The sequence below is a fragment of the Rhinoraja longicauda genome, chromosome 36 (assembly GCF_053455715.1).
Source record: "Rhinoraja longicauda isolate Sanriku21f chromosome 36, sRhiLon1.1, whole genome shotgun sequence".
NCBI classification, from domain to species: domain Eukaryota; kingdom Metazoa; phylum Chordata; class Chondrichthyes; order Rajiformes; family Arhynchobatidae; genus Rhinoraja; species Rhinoraja longicauda.
Window position 1 is genome coordinate 11,575,294 of NC_135988.1, and position 18,150 is coordinate 11,593,443.

An 18,150-nucleotide genomic window follows, 5' to 3' on the forward strand; every position below is an offset into this window, starting at 1 on the left:
TTTATTCACAAAATGCTGGAGTAACTCAGCAGGTCAGGCAGCATCTCAGGAGAGAAGGAATGGGTGACGTTTCGGGTCGAGACTGTTGCTGCCTGACCTGCTGAGTTACTCCAGCATTTTGTGAATAAATACCTTTGATTTGTACCAGCATCTGCAGTTATTTTCTTACACATACTGAATGGCAGTGCCAGCTCGTAGGGCCAAATGGTCTACTCCTTATTCTTAACATAATGAATGGCGGTGCTGGCTCGAAGGGCCGAATGGCCTCCTCTTGCACCTATTTTCTGTGTTTATGTTTCTGACCCGCTGAGTTCCACACAGTTTGTGTCCCCACACATCGACATGCGTGCACACAAGAGGCACTGACGCCCACAGCCAGAGGTACCCACCCAGATATACACACGCACACACGTGCATAAACGCGCACACACACAGACATACCTAAAAGTTGCAGAGCAGGTTTACATATCCACTTCGGATTAACACATTTGTAACGTGGAAGTTTCTATTTGTACCATTTAAAATTGCCATTTAAAGCTGAGGTGAGAAGGAACTTTTTCCACCCAGAGAGTTGTGAATTTGTAGAATTCTCTGCCACAGAGGGCAGTGGAGGCCAAATCACTGGATGGATTTAAGAGAGAGTTAGATAGAGCTCTGGGGGCTAGTGGATTCAAGGGATATGGGGAGAAGGCAGGCACGGGTTATTGATTGTGGATGATCAGCCATGATCACAATGAATGGCGGCGCTGGCACGAAGGGCCGAATGGCCTCCTCCTGCACCTATTTTCTATGTTTCTATGTTACCTTGCCGTGGTGAGACCTCGCTTGGAGATGTACTGCCCCAGTCACTGTATTATAACATGGATATGGGGTGCAGGAGAGGTTTCAAGCCAACTGTCCTCGCCTTAGTCCCTGCACTCTGAGTTTGCAAATGGGCTGGACTTGGACTGTGTTCATCCAGAGAAGAGTGGACTGTGTTCATCCAATACCCCTGGGATTGCGGGACTGTCATATGGGGAAAGATTGGAAAGACTGGGCTTGTATTCACTGGAATTTAGCATGAGAGGGGATCTTATAGAAACGTCTAAAATTATAAAAGGACTGGACAAGCTAGATGCAGAAAAAATGTTCCCGATGTTGGGGGAGTCCTGAACCAGGGGCCACACGGTCTAAGAATAAACGGGAGGCCCTTTAAATCTGAGGTGAGAAGAAACCTTTTTCACCCAGAGAGTTGTGAATTTGTGGAATTCTCTGCCACAGAAGGCAGTGGAGGCCAAATTACTGATTTAATTCAAAAGACAGTTAGATAGAGCTCTAGGGGATAGTGGAATCAGGGGATATGGGGAGAAGGCAGGCACGGGTTACTGATTGTGGATGATCAGCCATGATCACAATGAATGGCGGTGCTGGCTCGAAGGGCCAAATGGCCTCCTCCTGCACCTATTTTCTATGTATCTCTGTACCTGGAAGGGGAGTCCCAGGTTCGATCCTGACTACAGATACTGTCTGTAAAAAATTTCGAAACAGGCCCTTCGGCCCACCGGGTCCGCGCCGCCCAGCGATCCACGCACATTAACACTATCCTACACCCACTAGGGACAATTTTTTACATTTACCCAGTCAAATTAACCTACATACCCGTACGTCTTTGGAGTGTGGGAGGAAACCGAAGATCTCGGAGAAAACCCACGCAGGTCATGGGGAGAGCGTATAAACTCCTTACAGTACAGCACCCGTAGTCAGGATCGAACCTGAGTCTCCGGCGCTGCGCTACCGTGCCGCCAACTTAGATTTTTTACCGAAGCAAATTGACCTACAACCCTGGACGTCTTTGGAGCGTGGGAGTATACCGGAGATTCTGGAGAAAGCCCGCGGGGGGAACGTACAAACTCCGTACAGACAGCATCCGTGGTCAGGATCCAACCAGGTTCTACGGCGCTGTAAGGCAGCAACTTTACCGCTGCGCCACCGCGCCACCAGAGTTTGGTAACTTGATAAAGTCTAGTGCCTTGACTGCACCACTTGGACAGCGTTTGCAAGGAACGAGGACTTGCTCAGTGAACCTTGTTGGGCATTTTCTCATTCCGCATTCCCTTATCATGTTTCTCTACACTGTAAACTGCTCGAATGTAATCACGTGTTGCCTTTCGGCTGAGTGTTGGCACGCAACAAAAGCTTTTCACTGTGCCTCGGTACACGTGACAATAAACTTGACTGACTGACTAAACCGCAGGTGCTGGTTTAAACCGAAGATGGACACGAAATGCTGGAGTAACTCAGCGGGACAGGCAGCATCTCTGGAGAGAAGGAATTGGCGACGTCATTACCGAGCTGAAACGTCACCCATTCCTTCTCTCCAGAGATGCTGCCTGTCCCGCTGAGGTACTCCAGCATCTTGCGACGGGCTAGGAGGTTTGTTTGCAGCACACGCGATAGTTTGGAGAAACTGCAGAGGTGATGTAAGTGGTGACAGGCCATGATCTCATTTATCTCCAGCACGTCATGCCAACAAGGGGGATAGTTTCCTCGGGGGAAATGCAGAGGGCGAGCGGTCTAATGATCGGAGTGATCTCACTGCTGAGGGTTCGTGTTTGATTGCTCAGCGGGGAGTTGTGACAGACATGAAGCGTCGGGGCGGTCTCTGGCAGAGCCCACCACTCCTGCCTGTTAGCCAGCACCTCTGACTGGCTCTGCCTCTGCCGCCCATTCCATCTGAGGGACTTGGAGGCAGAAGAACGTGCTTCTGATGCTCACAACTTTGCCAGTAGGAGCAGTTAATGGTGACAAGTCCACTAGTGCACGCCTGGTGAGTGTGTGAGGTAACTATTTAGTACGTGCACACACACACACACACACACACACACACACACACACCCACACTCACACACACACACCCACACTCACACACACACACAATGTATACATGCACACACACACACAATGTATACACGCACACACACGCCCACACACACACACACACACACACACACACACACACACACACACACACACACACACACACACACACACACACATATATATATATATATATATATATATAGTGCACACACATTCATATATATAGAACACACATTCACAATGTGCATACACATCACACACGGCACGCGCATACACATATAACGAACACATTACTATATTAGAACATACGCATGCACGTGCATATGGAACACACACATACACTCATAATGTGCATGCACAGACACAACGCACACACATATAATGCACATATGCACACACACACACACACACACACACACACATATAGCATCCACACATATATGGAACACACACACATTCATTTGGAACACCCACATATACGTAATACAGAGACACACACATACACACAGACATATATATACAACATGCACACAGACTCCTAAGACCACCAAATGGTATTTTCAGTGTGAAAACTGCAGTGTGTGTGTGTGTGTGTGTGTGCGTGCGTGCGTGCGTGCGTGTGTGCGCGCGTGTGTGCTATAGAAGGTATGGGTTAGCTGGGCACTGACTCCCCCCAGTCTCCTGCAGTTCGCTGCTTGCTGCTGGATTTGGACAGGAGTTTCTCAGTTGCCAAACTGCTTGGAATACTCTGAGAACCTTGAATGGAATATATTGTGATCAATGAATTCATTGCTACTTGGTTGTACAAAGGAGCAACAGAGTGGCGCAGCCGTAGAGTTGCTGCTTTACAGCGCCAAAGACCCGGGTTCGATCCTGACTACGGGTGCTGTCTGTACCTAGTTTGCACGTTCTCCCCGTGACCTGCGTGGGTTTTCTCCGGGTGCTCCGGTTTCCTCCCACACGCCAAAGACATACGGGTCTGTAGGTTAATTGGCTCTGGCAATTGTCCCTAGTGCGTGTAGGATTGTGTTAGTGTACGGGGATCGCTGGTCGGCGCGGACTCGGTGGGCCGAAGGGCTTCTTCCGCGCTGTATCTCTAAAATGAATAAACTGAACTAAACCAGCGTGGGAATCGATAAAAGCTGACCCTTTGTTCCCTTTCAGAGCTGAGAAGATTAATGTGCATTTGACGGGTACTTCCAGTTCTGACAGTGTGCTTGGTTAGAGGAAAGCAATGTCTGTGGACGGGGTGCACTGGGAATTTTCTCTGAACGTTACAGGTCATCACAGATCTACTACCACACTACCACCGCACAGTACCACCACCCTACACACACTAGGGACAATATTACATATATGCCAAGCCAATTAACCTACAGACCTGTACGTCTTGGGAGTGTGGGAGGAAACCGAAGATCTCGGAGAAAACCCACGGGGAGAACGTACAAACTCCGTACAGACGGCGCCCGTAGTCAGGATCGAACCCGGGTCTCCGGCGCTGTGAGGCGGCAACTCTACCGCTGCGCCACCGCGACGTTCTGTTTCCTGAAAGGGAATTGAAAGCAGTTTTGAAAGTAATTATCAGGATGTGTGTGCGTGCGTGTGTGCGTGTGTGCGTGTCTGTGTAATATTACTGAGAAGGAAGCATTTTCAGAGCTGTGGGAATGTGGAAGGAAATCGGACTAATTTGGCATCTCTGTCACGGAGCTAGTACAGGGATGGCAGGCTGAATGAATTGCTCTTGTGCTGGTAGATTCCCCATCCCCGCTCATTCGAGACCCGAAACGTCACCCATTCCTTCTCTCCAGAGATGCTGCCTGACCCGCTGAGTTACTCCAGCATTTTGTGATACCTGATTGTAATCATCTGTAATCCTTTCACTGACTGGATAGCATGCACCAATAAGCTTTACACTGTACCTCGGTACACGTGACAACGAATAGAAAGGTTTATAAATAAAAGTTATTAATCAAAGGTCGATAATAATCTGAAGAAGGGGCCCAACCAGAAACGTCACACATGTCCTTTTTCTCCACAGATGCTGCCTGTCCCGCTGAGTTACTCCAGCACTTTTGTGTCTGTCCTTGATAGGAAATGTTGTGTGCGGGATTCAGCTGGTCATCCTGCCTTTCCCCTCGCGTTCTCTGCATTGATATACCCACCTGTTTCTTCCTCCGCAGATCCCGAGCCTGTTGACAGCTGCCGGGGCCTCGGCGTTTGCCTCCCGCCCGTCCCCCGAACTCGGGAGGTCCGAAGACGCCACTAGAGTCGCGGGATCGGGAGAGATGGCGGGCGGCGCCGCCAGCCCCCTGCTCTGCCACGCGGCGATCGCGCTGCTGCTTCAGTTTGCCGGGGCCAGCGACTGGAACACGCTGCCACGCAAGACCGTGACGCACGACGGTGAGTAAAGGGCCATCGGAACGCTGAATGAATGAATGGATGGATGAAAATGGGTCACAGTGAAACTCTTTGCTGGCATACCCAAGGTATGCGAATGGCCGCCACATAAAGGGCACCGACAGTCACAAAATATCCGTACTCAAGGTCCCCCTTTGTTCTTTCCCCACCTCCCCCCACCACCTCCCTGCCAACCTGGGTCCTCCATTGCTCTTACCCCCCACCCTTCACAGCCCCCTCCCACATGCGGATCCTCCATTGTTCTTCCCCCCCCCCCCACTCCCCGCCAACCTGGATCCCCCTTTGTTTTCCCTCTCCCCTCCGCGCCAACCTGGGTCCTCCATTGTTCTCCCCCCCTCTCCCTCACAGCGCCCCCCCCCCACTCCGGATCCTCCATTTGTTCTTCCCTCCCCTCCCTCATGGCGGTCCCCACTCCGGGTCCCCATTGTTCCGCACTACCCCCCCCCCCCCCCCAGAGCGGTCCTCCCCACGCCAGGCCCTCCTCTGTTTTCCCCCCAACCCCCCCTCCCCGCCAACCTGGGTCCTCCATTGTTCATCCTCCCCCCTCCCTCACAACAGTCCCCCTCACTCTGGGTCCTCCATTGTTCTCCCCCCCCCCCCACCCTCACAGCGGTCCTCCCCACACCAGGCCCCCCTTTGTCCTCTCTCCCAACCCCCCCTCCCCACCAACCTGGGTCCTACATTGTTCACCCCCCCCTCCCTCACAAAGGTCCCCCCACTCTGGCTCCTCCATTGCTCCTTCGCCCTGGCTGCTGCGTCCCCACTCCCACGTGGTCCGTTCTCGTCCGCCGGTCGGCGCCGGCCTCTCCACTGTCGCCGCTGGGCTCTCTGTGCACAAGTGTACCTCCACCTCCGATTTTCCCGGCCTCCTTTGGTTCCAGAGCCTTGAGGCATTGTCTGTTTTGTCGGATCAACCGAGAGGAGACCGGATAATAATCCCCCCTCCCCTGTCCCTAAAGCACCACGGACTGCTAGAAACATAGAGCAAACAAAGATCAAATCTATATACTAAAACTCTCGTTTGTTATCTTGTTTGTGACTGAACTTCAGCCAAAACGGTGCACGATAGCGCCACAATTTTAGGCCCACCTCACTCACCATTGTCACTTTAGTGATAATGCAAGTAGTTTTATTGAAATCGGTGTTATATTTTTAAAGTTATTCACATTTTAAAGTTTAAAAGGAGGGGAGGGGGAAGGGAGGAGAGGGAGAGGGGAGGGGGGGGTTGAGGAAAGAGGGGAGGGGAGGGGGGAGAGGGTGCTGCACCAATGCAGGAGAGGTTTGGGCCCAACGGGTCCACTTGGTCTAGTGTAAATTAAATTTACTGCAGAACGTGTATTTTCTGTGCTGATAGAAACATAGAAACATAGAAAATAGGTGCAGGAGTAGGCCATTCGGCCCTTCGAGCCCATTCAATATGATCATGGCTGATCATCCAGCTCAGTAGCCTGTACCTGCCTTCTCTCCATACCCCCTGATCCCTTTAGCAAAAAGGGCCACATCTAACTCCCTCTTAAATATAGCCAATGAACTGGCCTCAACTACCTTCTGTGGCAGAGAATTCCACAGACTCACCACTCTCTGATGTGCTGCCTGTTAGGCTGGTGGAGCTGGACTTAGTTTAATTTAGAGATACAGCGCGGAAACAGGCCCTTCAGCCCACCGAGTCCGCGCCGACCAGCGATCCCCGCACACTAACTCCATCCTACACACACTAGGGCCAATTATACATTTATACCAAGCCAATTAATCTCCTAACCTGTACATCTTTGGAGTGTGGGAGGAAACCGGACCTAACCCTTTGCGTTAAAAAAAAAGTTGCCCCTCAGGTTCTCATTAAATCTTTCCCCCCTCACCATGAACCCATGTCGTCTGGTTCTTCATTCCCCTACTCTGGGCAAAAGACTCTTTACTGATTTACCGATCCACGTTTATTGATCTGTTGGTCTCATGATTTTGTTCACCTCCCATCCTCCTGCGCTCCAAGGTCTAGAGTCCTAGCCTGCTCAACCTCTCCCTGTAGCTCTGGCCCTCCATTCCAGGTCAATCTTCCCCGTACCCTTCCCAGCTTGACAACATCTTTCCTATCACATGCTGACCAGAACTGAACGAAATACTCTAAATATGGCCTCGCCAACGTCTGATAGAACGAATAGAAACATAGAAATTAGGTGCAGGAGGAGGCCATTCGGCCCTTTGAGCCAGCACCGCCATTCAATGTGATCATGGCTGATCGTCCACAATCAGTAACCTGTGCCTGCCTTCTCCCCATATCCCTTGATTTCACTAGCCCCTAGAGCTCTATCAAACTCTCTTTTTAATTCATCCAGTGAATTGGCCTCCACTGCCCTCTGTGGCAGAGAATTCCACAAATTCACAACTCTCTGAGTGAAAAGGTTTCTTCTCACCTCAGTTTTAAATGGCCTCCCATTTATTCTAAGACTGTGTGGCCCCTGGTTCTGGACTCCCCCAACATTGGGAACATTTTTCCTGCATCCAGCTTGTCCAGTCCTTTTATAATTTTATACGTCTCTATAAGATCTCCTCTCATCCTTCTAAACTCCAGTGAATACACGCCCAGTCTTTCCAATCTTTCCTCATATGGCAGTCCCGCCATCCCAGGGATTGACCTCGTGAACCTAAGCTGCTCTGCCTTGCTATTGAGTCCTTCCTCAACTTAGGGGACCAAAACTGCACACAATGCTCCAGATGTGGTCTAAACCTGTAACATGACCTCCCAACTTCTGTAAACCGTCAGTCAGTCTGACGAAGGGTCTCATCACCCATTCTTTTTCTCCAGAGATACTGTCTGTCCCGCTGAGTTACTCCAGCTTTTTGTGTCTATCTCAATACTCTGACTGATGAACGCCACAGTGCTGAAAGGCTTCTTGAGCACCCATATATACCTGTGACACCACCCTTTTGTGTGAAAAAAAAAGTTGCCCCTCAGGTTCCTATTAAACCCCTCCCCCCCCCCTCACCTTAAAAATATTTCCTCTGGGTTCTTGAAATGCCACTGTACTGCATTCTGCCCTGGTCTCTTCTGGCATTAGCTACAGAGATGGACACAAAATGCTGGAGTAACTCAGCGGGACAGGCAGCATCTCTGGAGAGAAGGAATGGGTGACGTTTCGTTTCGGGTCGAGACCCTCCTTCTCCACCCGAAATGTCACCCATTCCCTTTTCTGTGTCTTATCTCCGGTGTAAACCCCCTCACCATCTGCAGTTCCTTCCCTCACACCAGCGTCAGGGGGTTAACGACTGGTTGCGGACCGCAAACTTAACAGAGGAAGGAAGGAAGGAAGAAGGAAGGGAGGGAGGGAGGGGATTCTCTCCTGACCGCCAACTGCCAACAACCATCCCCCTAGCCTCTCGCCAAAGTGCACTGCTGTGTAATTGAGTGAGGATCTGTTTTTGCGTCACGTTCCTAATCTCTTGGAGCTTTGTAAATTACAGAGTGCCTCTGCTAGTTATAGAGACTGCAAAGCTGTAATTACACACAACCAATGTAATCTTCTGGGGACTGCAATGGGGTGTGAGTGTGGAGATTGGTGTGTGTGTGTCTGCGTGTGTATGTCTGCCTGTGTGTGTGTGTGTCTGTGTGTGTATGTGTGTGTGTGCGTGGGTGTGTCTGTGTGTGTGTGTGACTGTGTGTGTGTGTGTGTGTCTTTGCCTCTGTGTCTGTGTGTGTATGTGTCTTGTTTGCCTGTGTGTGTCTGTGCGTGTGTGTGTCTGTGTGTGTGTGTCTTTGCCTGCGTGTGTGTGTGCGTGTGTGTGTGTGCGTGTGTGTGTGTGTGCGTGTGTGTGCGTGTGTGTGTCTGTATGTGTGTGTCTTTGTCTCTGTGTGTGTGTGTGTGAGTGTGTGTGTCTGTGTGTGTGTGTGTGTGTGTGTGTGTCTTTGCCTGTGTCTCTGTGTGTGTGTATGTGTCTTGTTTGCCCATGTGTGTGTGTCTGCCTCTGTCTGTGTGTGTGTGTGTGTGTGTGTGTGTGTGTCTGTGTGTGTGTGTGTGTGTGTGTGTGTGTGTGTGTGTGTGTGTGTGTGTGTGTGTGTGTGTGTGTGTGTGTGTGTGTGTGTGTGTGTGTGTGTGTGTGTGTGTGTGTGTCCAATGCAAGGCAGAGGCCGCTGTATATCTGACTCCCGGGGGGTCAGTGGGTGGGCAGACCCACGACGTCTCCCAAATACTCCACAATGTGGTGTGTGAGGCAGTATTCGTTCAATTTAGTAAGACATATGTTCATCGTTAGGAGCAGATAAGGTCATTAAAAGCCCAACCCAGGCCGTTTCATAATTGCCCATCCAGATGCACTTCCCCCCCTCTGTCAATCTCTCTCTCCCCTCCTCTCCTCCCCCCTCTCTCCCCGCCCCTCTCTCCCTCCCCTCTCTCTCCCCCCTCTCTCCCCCCTCTCTCCCCCCTCTCTCCCCCCTTTCCTCCCCCCCTCTCCTCCCCTCTCTCCTCCCCCTTCTCTCTCCCCCCCTCTCTCCTCCCCTTCTCTCTCCCCCCTCTCCCCCCTCTCTCCCCCCCTCTTCCCCCTTTCTCCCCTCTCTCCCCCCCTCTCTCTCCCCCTCTATCCCCCCCTCTCTCCCCCCCCCCACTCTCCTCCCCTCTCCCACCCCTCTCCTCTCTCTCCTTCCCTCTCTCTCCGCCCTCTATCCCCCCCCCACTCTATCCCCCCCTCCCTCCCCACTTCTCACTCGGTGAGCCTCCTCTCTCGCCCCCCCCCCTCCTCTGTTCCTCTCCTCTACCCTGCCTCTTGTTCATTCGCGCGCTCTCCTCTCTCTCTCTCTCTCTCTCCCCTCTCCCCCTCCCCCACTATGTCCTCACACACTGCCTGCCCCTCGCCTCCTGTGCTCAGTGCGGCCTGCACCTTCCCCAGTGCTGCTGTTTAACGAGGCTGCACGTTAACCCTGAGATCCCAGGGATGCCGGTACTGGGATTACCACCCACTATGTGAGGGGCTGTGTGCTTCTCCGCGCTGCAGCCGGGCTCCACGTTGAGTCCCAGCGCCGCTCGCTGAACCTGGTACACCAGGAAAGCTCTGATCAAATGCAGGTGTTTGGCCGATCTCTCCCGGTCCTAGCTGCACCAAGACCCAGGTCAAACGCCTTCCTCACCAAACATCTGCTTCTTATTGTGGCAGGAAAACATACACTCGCAAAAGCAGGCTTTGTGAAACGTGCGTTGCATGCTGGAAATGCAACAAGCAGCCTTTCAGTTTAGTTCAGAGATACAGCGCGGAAACAGGCCCTTCGGCCCACCGGGTCCGCGCCGACCAGCGATCCCCGCACGCCAACACTACCCTGCACACACTAGGGACAATTTACAATTTTACCGAGCCAATTAACCTACAAACCCGTACGTCTTTTGGAGTTTGGGGGGAAGCCGGGAAATCCCGGGGGAAAACCCACGCTGGTCACGGGGAGAACGTACAAACTCCTTACGGACAGCGCCCGTGGTCAGGATCGAACCCGGGTCTCTGGCGCTGCAAGGCAGCAACTCTACCGCTGCACCACAGTAGGCTTTGTTGTTTTTAATGTTGTGTTGAATGGGTTGTTTTTAAATGTGCTACACAAATATAATTGACTTGACTTGACTGTGCTGCCCTTTGTACCTTATACCCAACCGGTTTTGTTGTTCCATCAGCAGGGTGGGTACAGCTGCCTCACAAAGCCAGACACCCTGGTTTCGAAGGTGGACACAAAATACTGGGGTAACTCAGCAGGTCAGGCAGCATCTCGGGAGAGAAGGAATGGGCGACGTTTCGGGTTACTCCGACTGGTCCGATCCTGATCTCGGGTGCTGCCTGTGTGGAGTTTGCGGGTTCCCCCAGTGGCCGGGTGGGCTTCCTCCGGTTTCCCCCCATGTTCCAAAGACGTGCAAGTAGCCTGTGCAAATGTCCCCCTAGTGTGTAGGCAGTGGATGAGAAAGCGAGATGACATAGAACTGGTGTTTAGGGGTGATCGATGGTTGGCGTGGACTCGGTGGGCCGCAGGGCCTGTTTCCATGCTCTTTTTGGTCTCCTAATCTGAGGAAAGGCATTCTTGCCGTAGAGGGAGTACAGAGAAGGTTCACCAGATTGATCCCTGGGATGGCGGGACTTTCATATGAAGAAAGACTGGATAGACTGGGCTTGTCCTCGCTGGAATTTAGAAGACTGAGGGGGGATCTTATCGCAACTTACAAAATTCTTAAGGGGTTGGACAGGCTAGATGCAGGAAGATTGTTCCCGATGTTGGGGAAGTCCAGAACAAGGGGTCACAGTTTAAGTATAAGGGGGAAGTCTTTTAGGACCAAGAGGAGAAAGTTTTTTTTCACTCAGAGAGTGGTGAATCTGTGGAATTCTCTGCCACAGAAGGTAGTTGAGGCCAGTTCATTGGCTATATTTAAGAGGGAGTTAGATGTGGCCCTTGTGGCTAAATGGATCCGGGGGTAATGGAGAGAAGGCAGGTACAGGATACTGAGTTGGATGATCAGCCGTGATCATATTGAATGGTGGTGCAGGCTCGAAGGGCCGAATGGCCTACTCCTGCACCTATTTTCCATGTTTCTATGCTGCGTGCTGGAAAACCTCTTTCCATGTTTCAAGACATAGGGTTAAGGTGAGGGGGGTGTGGGGGGGGGGGGGGGGGGGGGAAGGAGGGGCAGATCTAATAAGAACCGAGGTGTAATCTTTTCTACACAAAGCTGGTGGGTGTATGGAACGAGCTGCTGGAGGAGGTAGTTGAGGCAGGCTCTATCATAAACATTTAGCCTGAATCAGTCTGAAGAAGGGTCTTGACGCGTGAATTTGTGGAATTTCCTGCCACAGAGGGCAGTGGAGGCCAAATCACTGGATGAATTTAAGAGAGAGTTAGATAGAGCTCTGGGGGCTAGTGGAATCAAGGGATATGGGGAGAAGGCAGGCACGGGTTACTGATTGTGGATGATCAGCCATGATCACAATGAATGGCGGTGCTGGCTCGAGGGGCCGAATGGCCTCCTCCTGCACCTATTTTCTATCTTTCTATGTCACCCATTCCTTTTCCCCAGAGATGCTGCCTGGCCCGCTGAGTTACTCCAGCGTTTTGTGTCTACCTTCGATTATTAACCAGCATGTATACACTGGAATTTAGAAGGATGAGAGGGGATCTTATCGAAACGTATAAGATTATTAAGCGGTTGGACACGTTAGAGGCAGGAAACATGTTCCCAATGTTGGGGGAGTCCAGAACAAGGGGCCACAGTTTAAGAATAAGAATAGACCATTTAGAACTGAGATGAGGAAAAACTTTTTCAGTCAGAGAGTTGTGAATCTGTGGAATTGTCTGCCACAGAAGGCAGTGGAGGCCAAGTCTCTGAATGCATTCACGGGAGAGCTAGATAGAGCTCTTAAGGATAGCGGAGTCAGGGGGAATGGGGAGAAGGCAGGAACGGGGTACTGATTGAGAATAATCAGCCATGATCACATTGAATGGCGGTTGGTGCTGGCTCGAAGGGCCGAATGGCCTCCTCCTGCACCTATTGTCTATCTGCAGTTTTTTTTCCATCACAAACATTTAGACTGGTACATGGACAGGCCAGGTTTAGAGGGAGTCGGGCCAAACGCAGGCAGGCAGGCAGGCGGGACTGGTGTAGATGGGGCGTGTTGGTCGGCGTGGGCAGGTTGAGCTGAAGGTCCAGTCTCCACGCCGTGTGACTCTGTGACACTAATGAAGCTGTGGCCTTGTGCGCATGTGAGCTCGGAGCAGATTGAAGCAATCACCGAAAGGATGATCGGGTGATGGGTGTAGGAGGAGGTCATTGATGTGAGGAAGGAACAGAGTGGGAGAGGGGAGGAGACCGGGGGAATGGAAACAATCTTCGCACACCCTGTCAGCAAGCACAGATGCAGCAATTGGAGAGGGAAGTCGATAATGAGCGCATTGAGGTGATGGCGTTTCACTTGATTGTCCTTGATTGATCGCAGCTGACCGATCCAGCGACGGAAGATGCGCCATGTTCCAGAACTAGCGTTTGAATTTCGACAATGTGTGAAGAATAAAATGAAATGAATTTTTGAGTTTAGTTGAGTTTAGTTTATTGTCACGTGTGCAGTGAAAAGCTTTGTCCAGTCAGCAGAAAGGCAATATGTGATTACAACCGAGCCGTGCAAGGTAAAGTCCGATCGAAGATAGTCCACGGATCTCCAGTGAGGCAGAGTAGTTCAGGACTAGCTCTCTGGTTGCGGTAGGATGTCAAGGCAATCGAATCCAAGCTGACCATCGATCAACCGTTCCGTTTTGTAAGAAAATAACTGGAGATGCTGGTACAAATCGAAGGTATTTATTCACAAAATGCTGGAGTAACTCAGCGGGGACAGGCAGCATCTCAGGAGAGAAGGAATGGGCGACGTTTCGAGTCGAGACACTTCTTCAGACTGTTCTTCAGACCTGTTCTGTTTTCCCACTTTCCCATCCACTCCCTACACGCATGGGGCAAATTAACAGGGGGGGGCAATTTACCCACAAACCCACGCGCCTTTGGGATGTGGGAGGAAACCGGAGCGCCCGTTGGAAACCCACCTGGTCGCAGGGAGAACGTGCAAACTCCACACAGGCCAGCGCCGGAGATCAGGATGAAACCCGGGTCTCTGGCACTGTGAGGCAGCAGCCCGACCTCCGTGCCACCGGGCCGCCTTCTGTTGCGTCTGATAGTTCAGTGTTGTGCCCTTGGGGAGGGGTGGGGCGGGGAATTAACGCCAACGTTGCAACGAAAACACAAAATGCCAAACAGGTTCAGCGGGTCAGCAGAGGGACAACCAACATCTCAGGGTGTGAGTGCCTCCGTCAGAATCCTTTCATTTTCATTTACTATTAAAAAAAATACAAGCTGTTGTTGATCAGGCCAGTGTTGCACAACCTTGCCATTCCAGACAACAAAACAGTCCATAACCGAAGAAGGGTTCTCGACCCGAAACGTCACCCATCCCTTCTCTCCAGAGATGCTGCCTGTCCCGCTGAGTTACTCCAGCATTTTGTGTCTATCTTTGGTCCATAAGCCAATTTTTCTCTCCATTTCTTTCCCCACACTTTAAGAAAAAAGAACCGCAAAGTGCTGGAGTAACTCAGCAGGTCAGGTAACAAGTCTGGAGACCCTGGATGGGTGACGTTTTGGGTCGGGACAGAGTGTGCGTTTGGGGGCGGGGGGCAAGAAAGATAGTTTAGTTCAGAGATACAGCGCGGAAACAGGCCCTTCGGCCCACCGGGTCAGTGCCGACCAGCGATCCCCACACATTAACACTATCCTACACACGCTAGGGACAATTTTTACATTTATACCAAGCCAATTAACCTACAAACCTGTACGTCTTTGGAGTGTGGGAGGAAACCGAAGATCTCGGAGAAAACCCACGCGGTCACGGGGAGAACGTACAAACTCCGTACAGACAGCACCCGTAGTCGGGATCGAACCCGGGTCTCTGGCACTGCCGCTGCGCCACCGTGATAGAAGAGAGGAGAGACAGGTCATAGCTGAACACAGGGGAGGGGTGCTTTTGATAGGCAGATAGTTGGATAAAGGCCACACATTCACTGATTATAATCCTTTCATCCTATATTTACCCAACCGTGACCTATAATTAAACTCGTGGAATATATGCTGCATTCAGTCGTCAGCAAACACCACAATACATTTTATTATCATGACGACTATTTTGGAACATGTTTTAAATATATACAGGAGAGTTTAGTTTCGAGATACAGCGTGGAAACAAGGCCCTAATTCAGCCCACCAACCAGTTTCCCAACCTAAACTAAACGGGATGGCAGGGAGTCAGCTGTGGGCTGGTCTCCTCCAGTGGAGTTGGTCACCACAAGGCCTTGCTGAGCCATTGGGACTGAGAGCTGGGGTTGCCAACTGTCCCGTATTAGCCGGGTCATCCCATATATTGGGCTAAATTGGTTCGTCCCGTACGGGACCGCCCTTGTCTCGCATTAGGTCCGGGGGGCGCTGTAGGCCCAGACACTAGGCCCGGGCACTGTAGGCACAGACACTGTAGGCCCGGACACTGTAGGCCCGGACACTGTAGGCCCAGACACTGTTGGCCCGGGAGCCGCTGTAGGCCCGGACACTGTTGGCCCAGACACTGTAGGCCCGGACACTGTAGGCCCAGACACTGTAGGCCCGGGAGCCGCTGTAGGCCCGGACACTGTAGGCCTGGACACTGTAGGTCTGGACGTTGTAGGCCCGGGGGCCGCTGAAGGCCCGGACACTGTAGGCCCGGAGGCCCGGCCGATGCCTAACAGAGGTTGCATTGCAACCCGCCTTCCCGCCTGGGCGACTGCCATTGGTGGAGCGGGAGCACGTGGCCGCTGGCTGGGTGAGGTCACGCGGGGAGCGGGACGGTGACGTCACCTTTTGTCCCCTATTTGGGAGTGAGAACGTTGGCAACCCCACTGAGAGCTGAGGTTCGCAGCCAGAGGGGGTGAGTGCCAATGTGTGCTGATCTTACACAGCATCCACTGGAAGCTGGCTTCGAACGCAAACAGCCTGCCGGGCTGCCAAGAAACCAACGGTGGGCCTAACCTCTTTGGGAAATAATATTTCCTGTTTCCTCTCTGGGAAGGTACAAGGGCGAAGTGGGAAAGGGTGTGGAGTAAGCATTCATTCACAGGAAACATCAATGTGCAGGAAAGAACTGCAGATGCTAGTTTAAATCGAAGGCAGACGCAAAATGCTGGAGTAACTCAGCGGGACAGGCAGCATCTCTGGAGAGAAGGAATGGGTGATGTTTCGGGTCGAGGGTCTCGACCCGAAACGTCACCCATTCCTTATCTCCAGAGATGCTGCCTGTCCCGCTGAATTACTCCAGGATTTTGTGTCCACCTTCAGAAAACATCAATGCAGTACTTCTCTTTGTGTTCCACTTTGCTGTTTGCGAATGTTGTCAATATAAATCATATCATATCATATCATATACATACAGCCGGAAACAGGCCTTTTCGGCCCTCCAAGTCCGTGCCGCCCAGTGATCCCCGTACATTAACACTATCCTACACCCACAAGGGACAGTTTTTACATTTACCCAGCCAATTAACCTACATACCTGTACGTCTTTGGAGTGTGGGAGGAAACCGAAGATCTCGGAGAAAACCCACGCAGGTCACGGGGAGAACGTACAAACTCCTTACAGTGCAGCACCCGTAGTCAGGATCGAACCTGAGTCTCCGGCGCTGCATTCGCTGTAAAGCAGCAACTCTACCGCTGCGCTACCGTGCCGCCCGTCATCGTCTATATCTCCCGTCTCCCTTCCCCCCAACCCCCCACCCCCGCCAACCCGACTCTCACTGAAGAAGGGTCTCGACCCGAAACGTCACCCAATCCTCCTCTCCAGAGATGCTGCCTGACCCGCTGAGTTACTCCAGATTTTTGTGTGTATTATCGTGAGACTCCAGTTCCTCCTGCTCGTAATTGGAACCAGAGGTCGTCCCAACCAGTCTCGCTAGGAGCGTGATTCAGGCGGACACAGGGAGAGGGGGGAGGGGGGAGGGGAGGGGGAGGGGAAGTAGTGCAGCCAACTCCACTACCCAGCTTTCTAATTACATTCTGATGAGTGGGATCTGATCCTCGTGTTGTTCTCTGTGTCCTGAGTCCTGCCGTGGTTTGCATTTCAGCAGCTTCTGTGATAATCGCACACATGAAGGAGTAGCAGCTGTAGCCCATTAGGGTGATATATGGTGCCCCGCCAGATGCCATTGAATGGCGGAGTTGGCCAATATTGGGCAGCTTCCAGCCGGCCGTGGTGTTGCCTCCAACAGGAAGGTCCTGCCGGTTGGCACGCTGGTGAGGAACACCACATTGTCCCTGAGACGTGGCGTTTAAGAGCCTTTCCCGTTGACACGTGGATATTCGGTTTAAGTTTAGGCTTAGAGAAGCGGCGCTGTAACAGGCCCTTCGGCCCACCGGGTCCGTGCCGACCAGCGATCCCCACGCACTAACACACTATCCTACACACACTTGAGGCAATTTTACAATTCATTACCGAAGCCAATTAACCTACAAACTTGAACGTCTTTGGAGTGTGGGAAAAAACCTGAGCAACTGGAGAAAACCCACACAGGTCACGGGGGGAGCGTACAAACTCCATTCAGACAAGCGCCCTTAGCTAGGATCGAACCCGGGCCTCAGGAGCTGTAAGGCAGTAAGCCTACCGCTGTGCCAACGTGCCTTCATCCTGCATATATGGATATGCAGAGGATGGAGCAGTTTGGAGCACATTCAGGCAGAAGAGTAACTGGGCGGTCACGGTGGCGCAGTGGTAGAGTTGCTGCCTTACAGCGAATGCAGCGCCGGAGACCCGGGTTCGATCCCGACTACGGGCGCCGTCTGTACGGAGTTTGTACGTTCTCCCCGTGACCTGCGTGCGTTTTCTCCGAGATCTTCGGTTTCCTCCCACACTCCAAAGACGTACAGGTTTGTAGGTTAATTGGCTTGGTAAATGTAAAAACTGTCCCTAGTGGGTGTAGGATAGTGTTAATGTGCGGGGATCGCTGGTCGGCGCGGACCCGGTGGGCCGAAGGGGCCTGTTTCTGCGCTGTATCTCTGAACTAAACTAAAAAAAAAAGATTACTGTAGGTCGAGTAGATGGTCAGAATCTTTTTCCCTCGGTGGAGATGTCCGACTCTAGAGGGCTTGGGTATAGACAATAGACAATAGACAATAGGTGCAGGAGTAGGCCATTCAGCCCTTCGAGCCAGCACCGCCATTCAATGCGATCATGGCTGATCACTATCAATCAGTACCCCGTTCCTGCCTTCTCCCCATACCCCCTCACTCCGCTATCCTTAAGAGCTCTATCCAGCTCTCTCTTGAAAGCATCCAACGAACTGGCCTCCACTGCCTTCTGAGGCAGATAATT

At 52.0% G+C, this 18,150-nt stretch overlaps 1 protein-coding gene across 1 annotated transcript in view; it reads left to right on the forward strand.

Annotated features, from left to right (window-relative positions):
* sema4c (sema domain, immunoglobulin domain (Ig), transmembrane domain (TM) and short cytoplasmic domain, (semaphorin) 4C) overlaps window positions 1-18,150 on the forward strand; it is a 100,033-nt gene that overhangs the window by 28,268 nt on the left and 53,615 nt on the right. Inside the window, 1 exon segment of the mRNA XM_078428942.1 lies at window positions 5,040-5,259. Coding sequence (XP_078285068.1) covers window positions 5,145-5,259 — 115 coding nt within the window. The 5' untranslated portion in view covers window positions 5,040-5,144.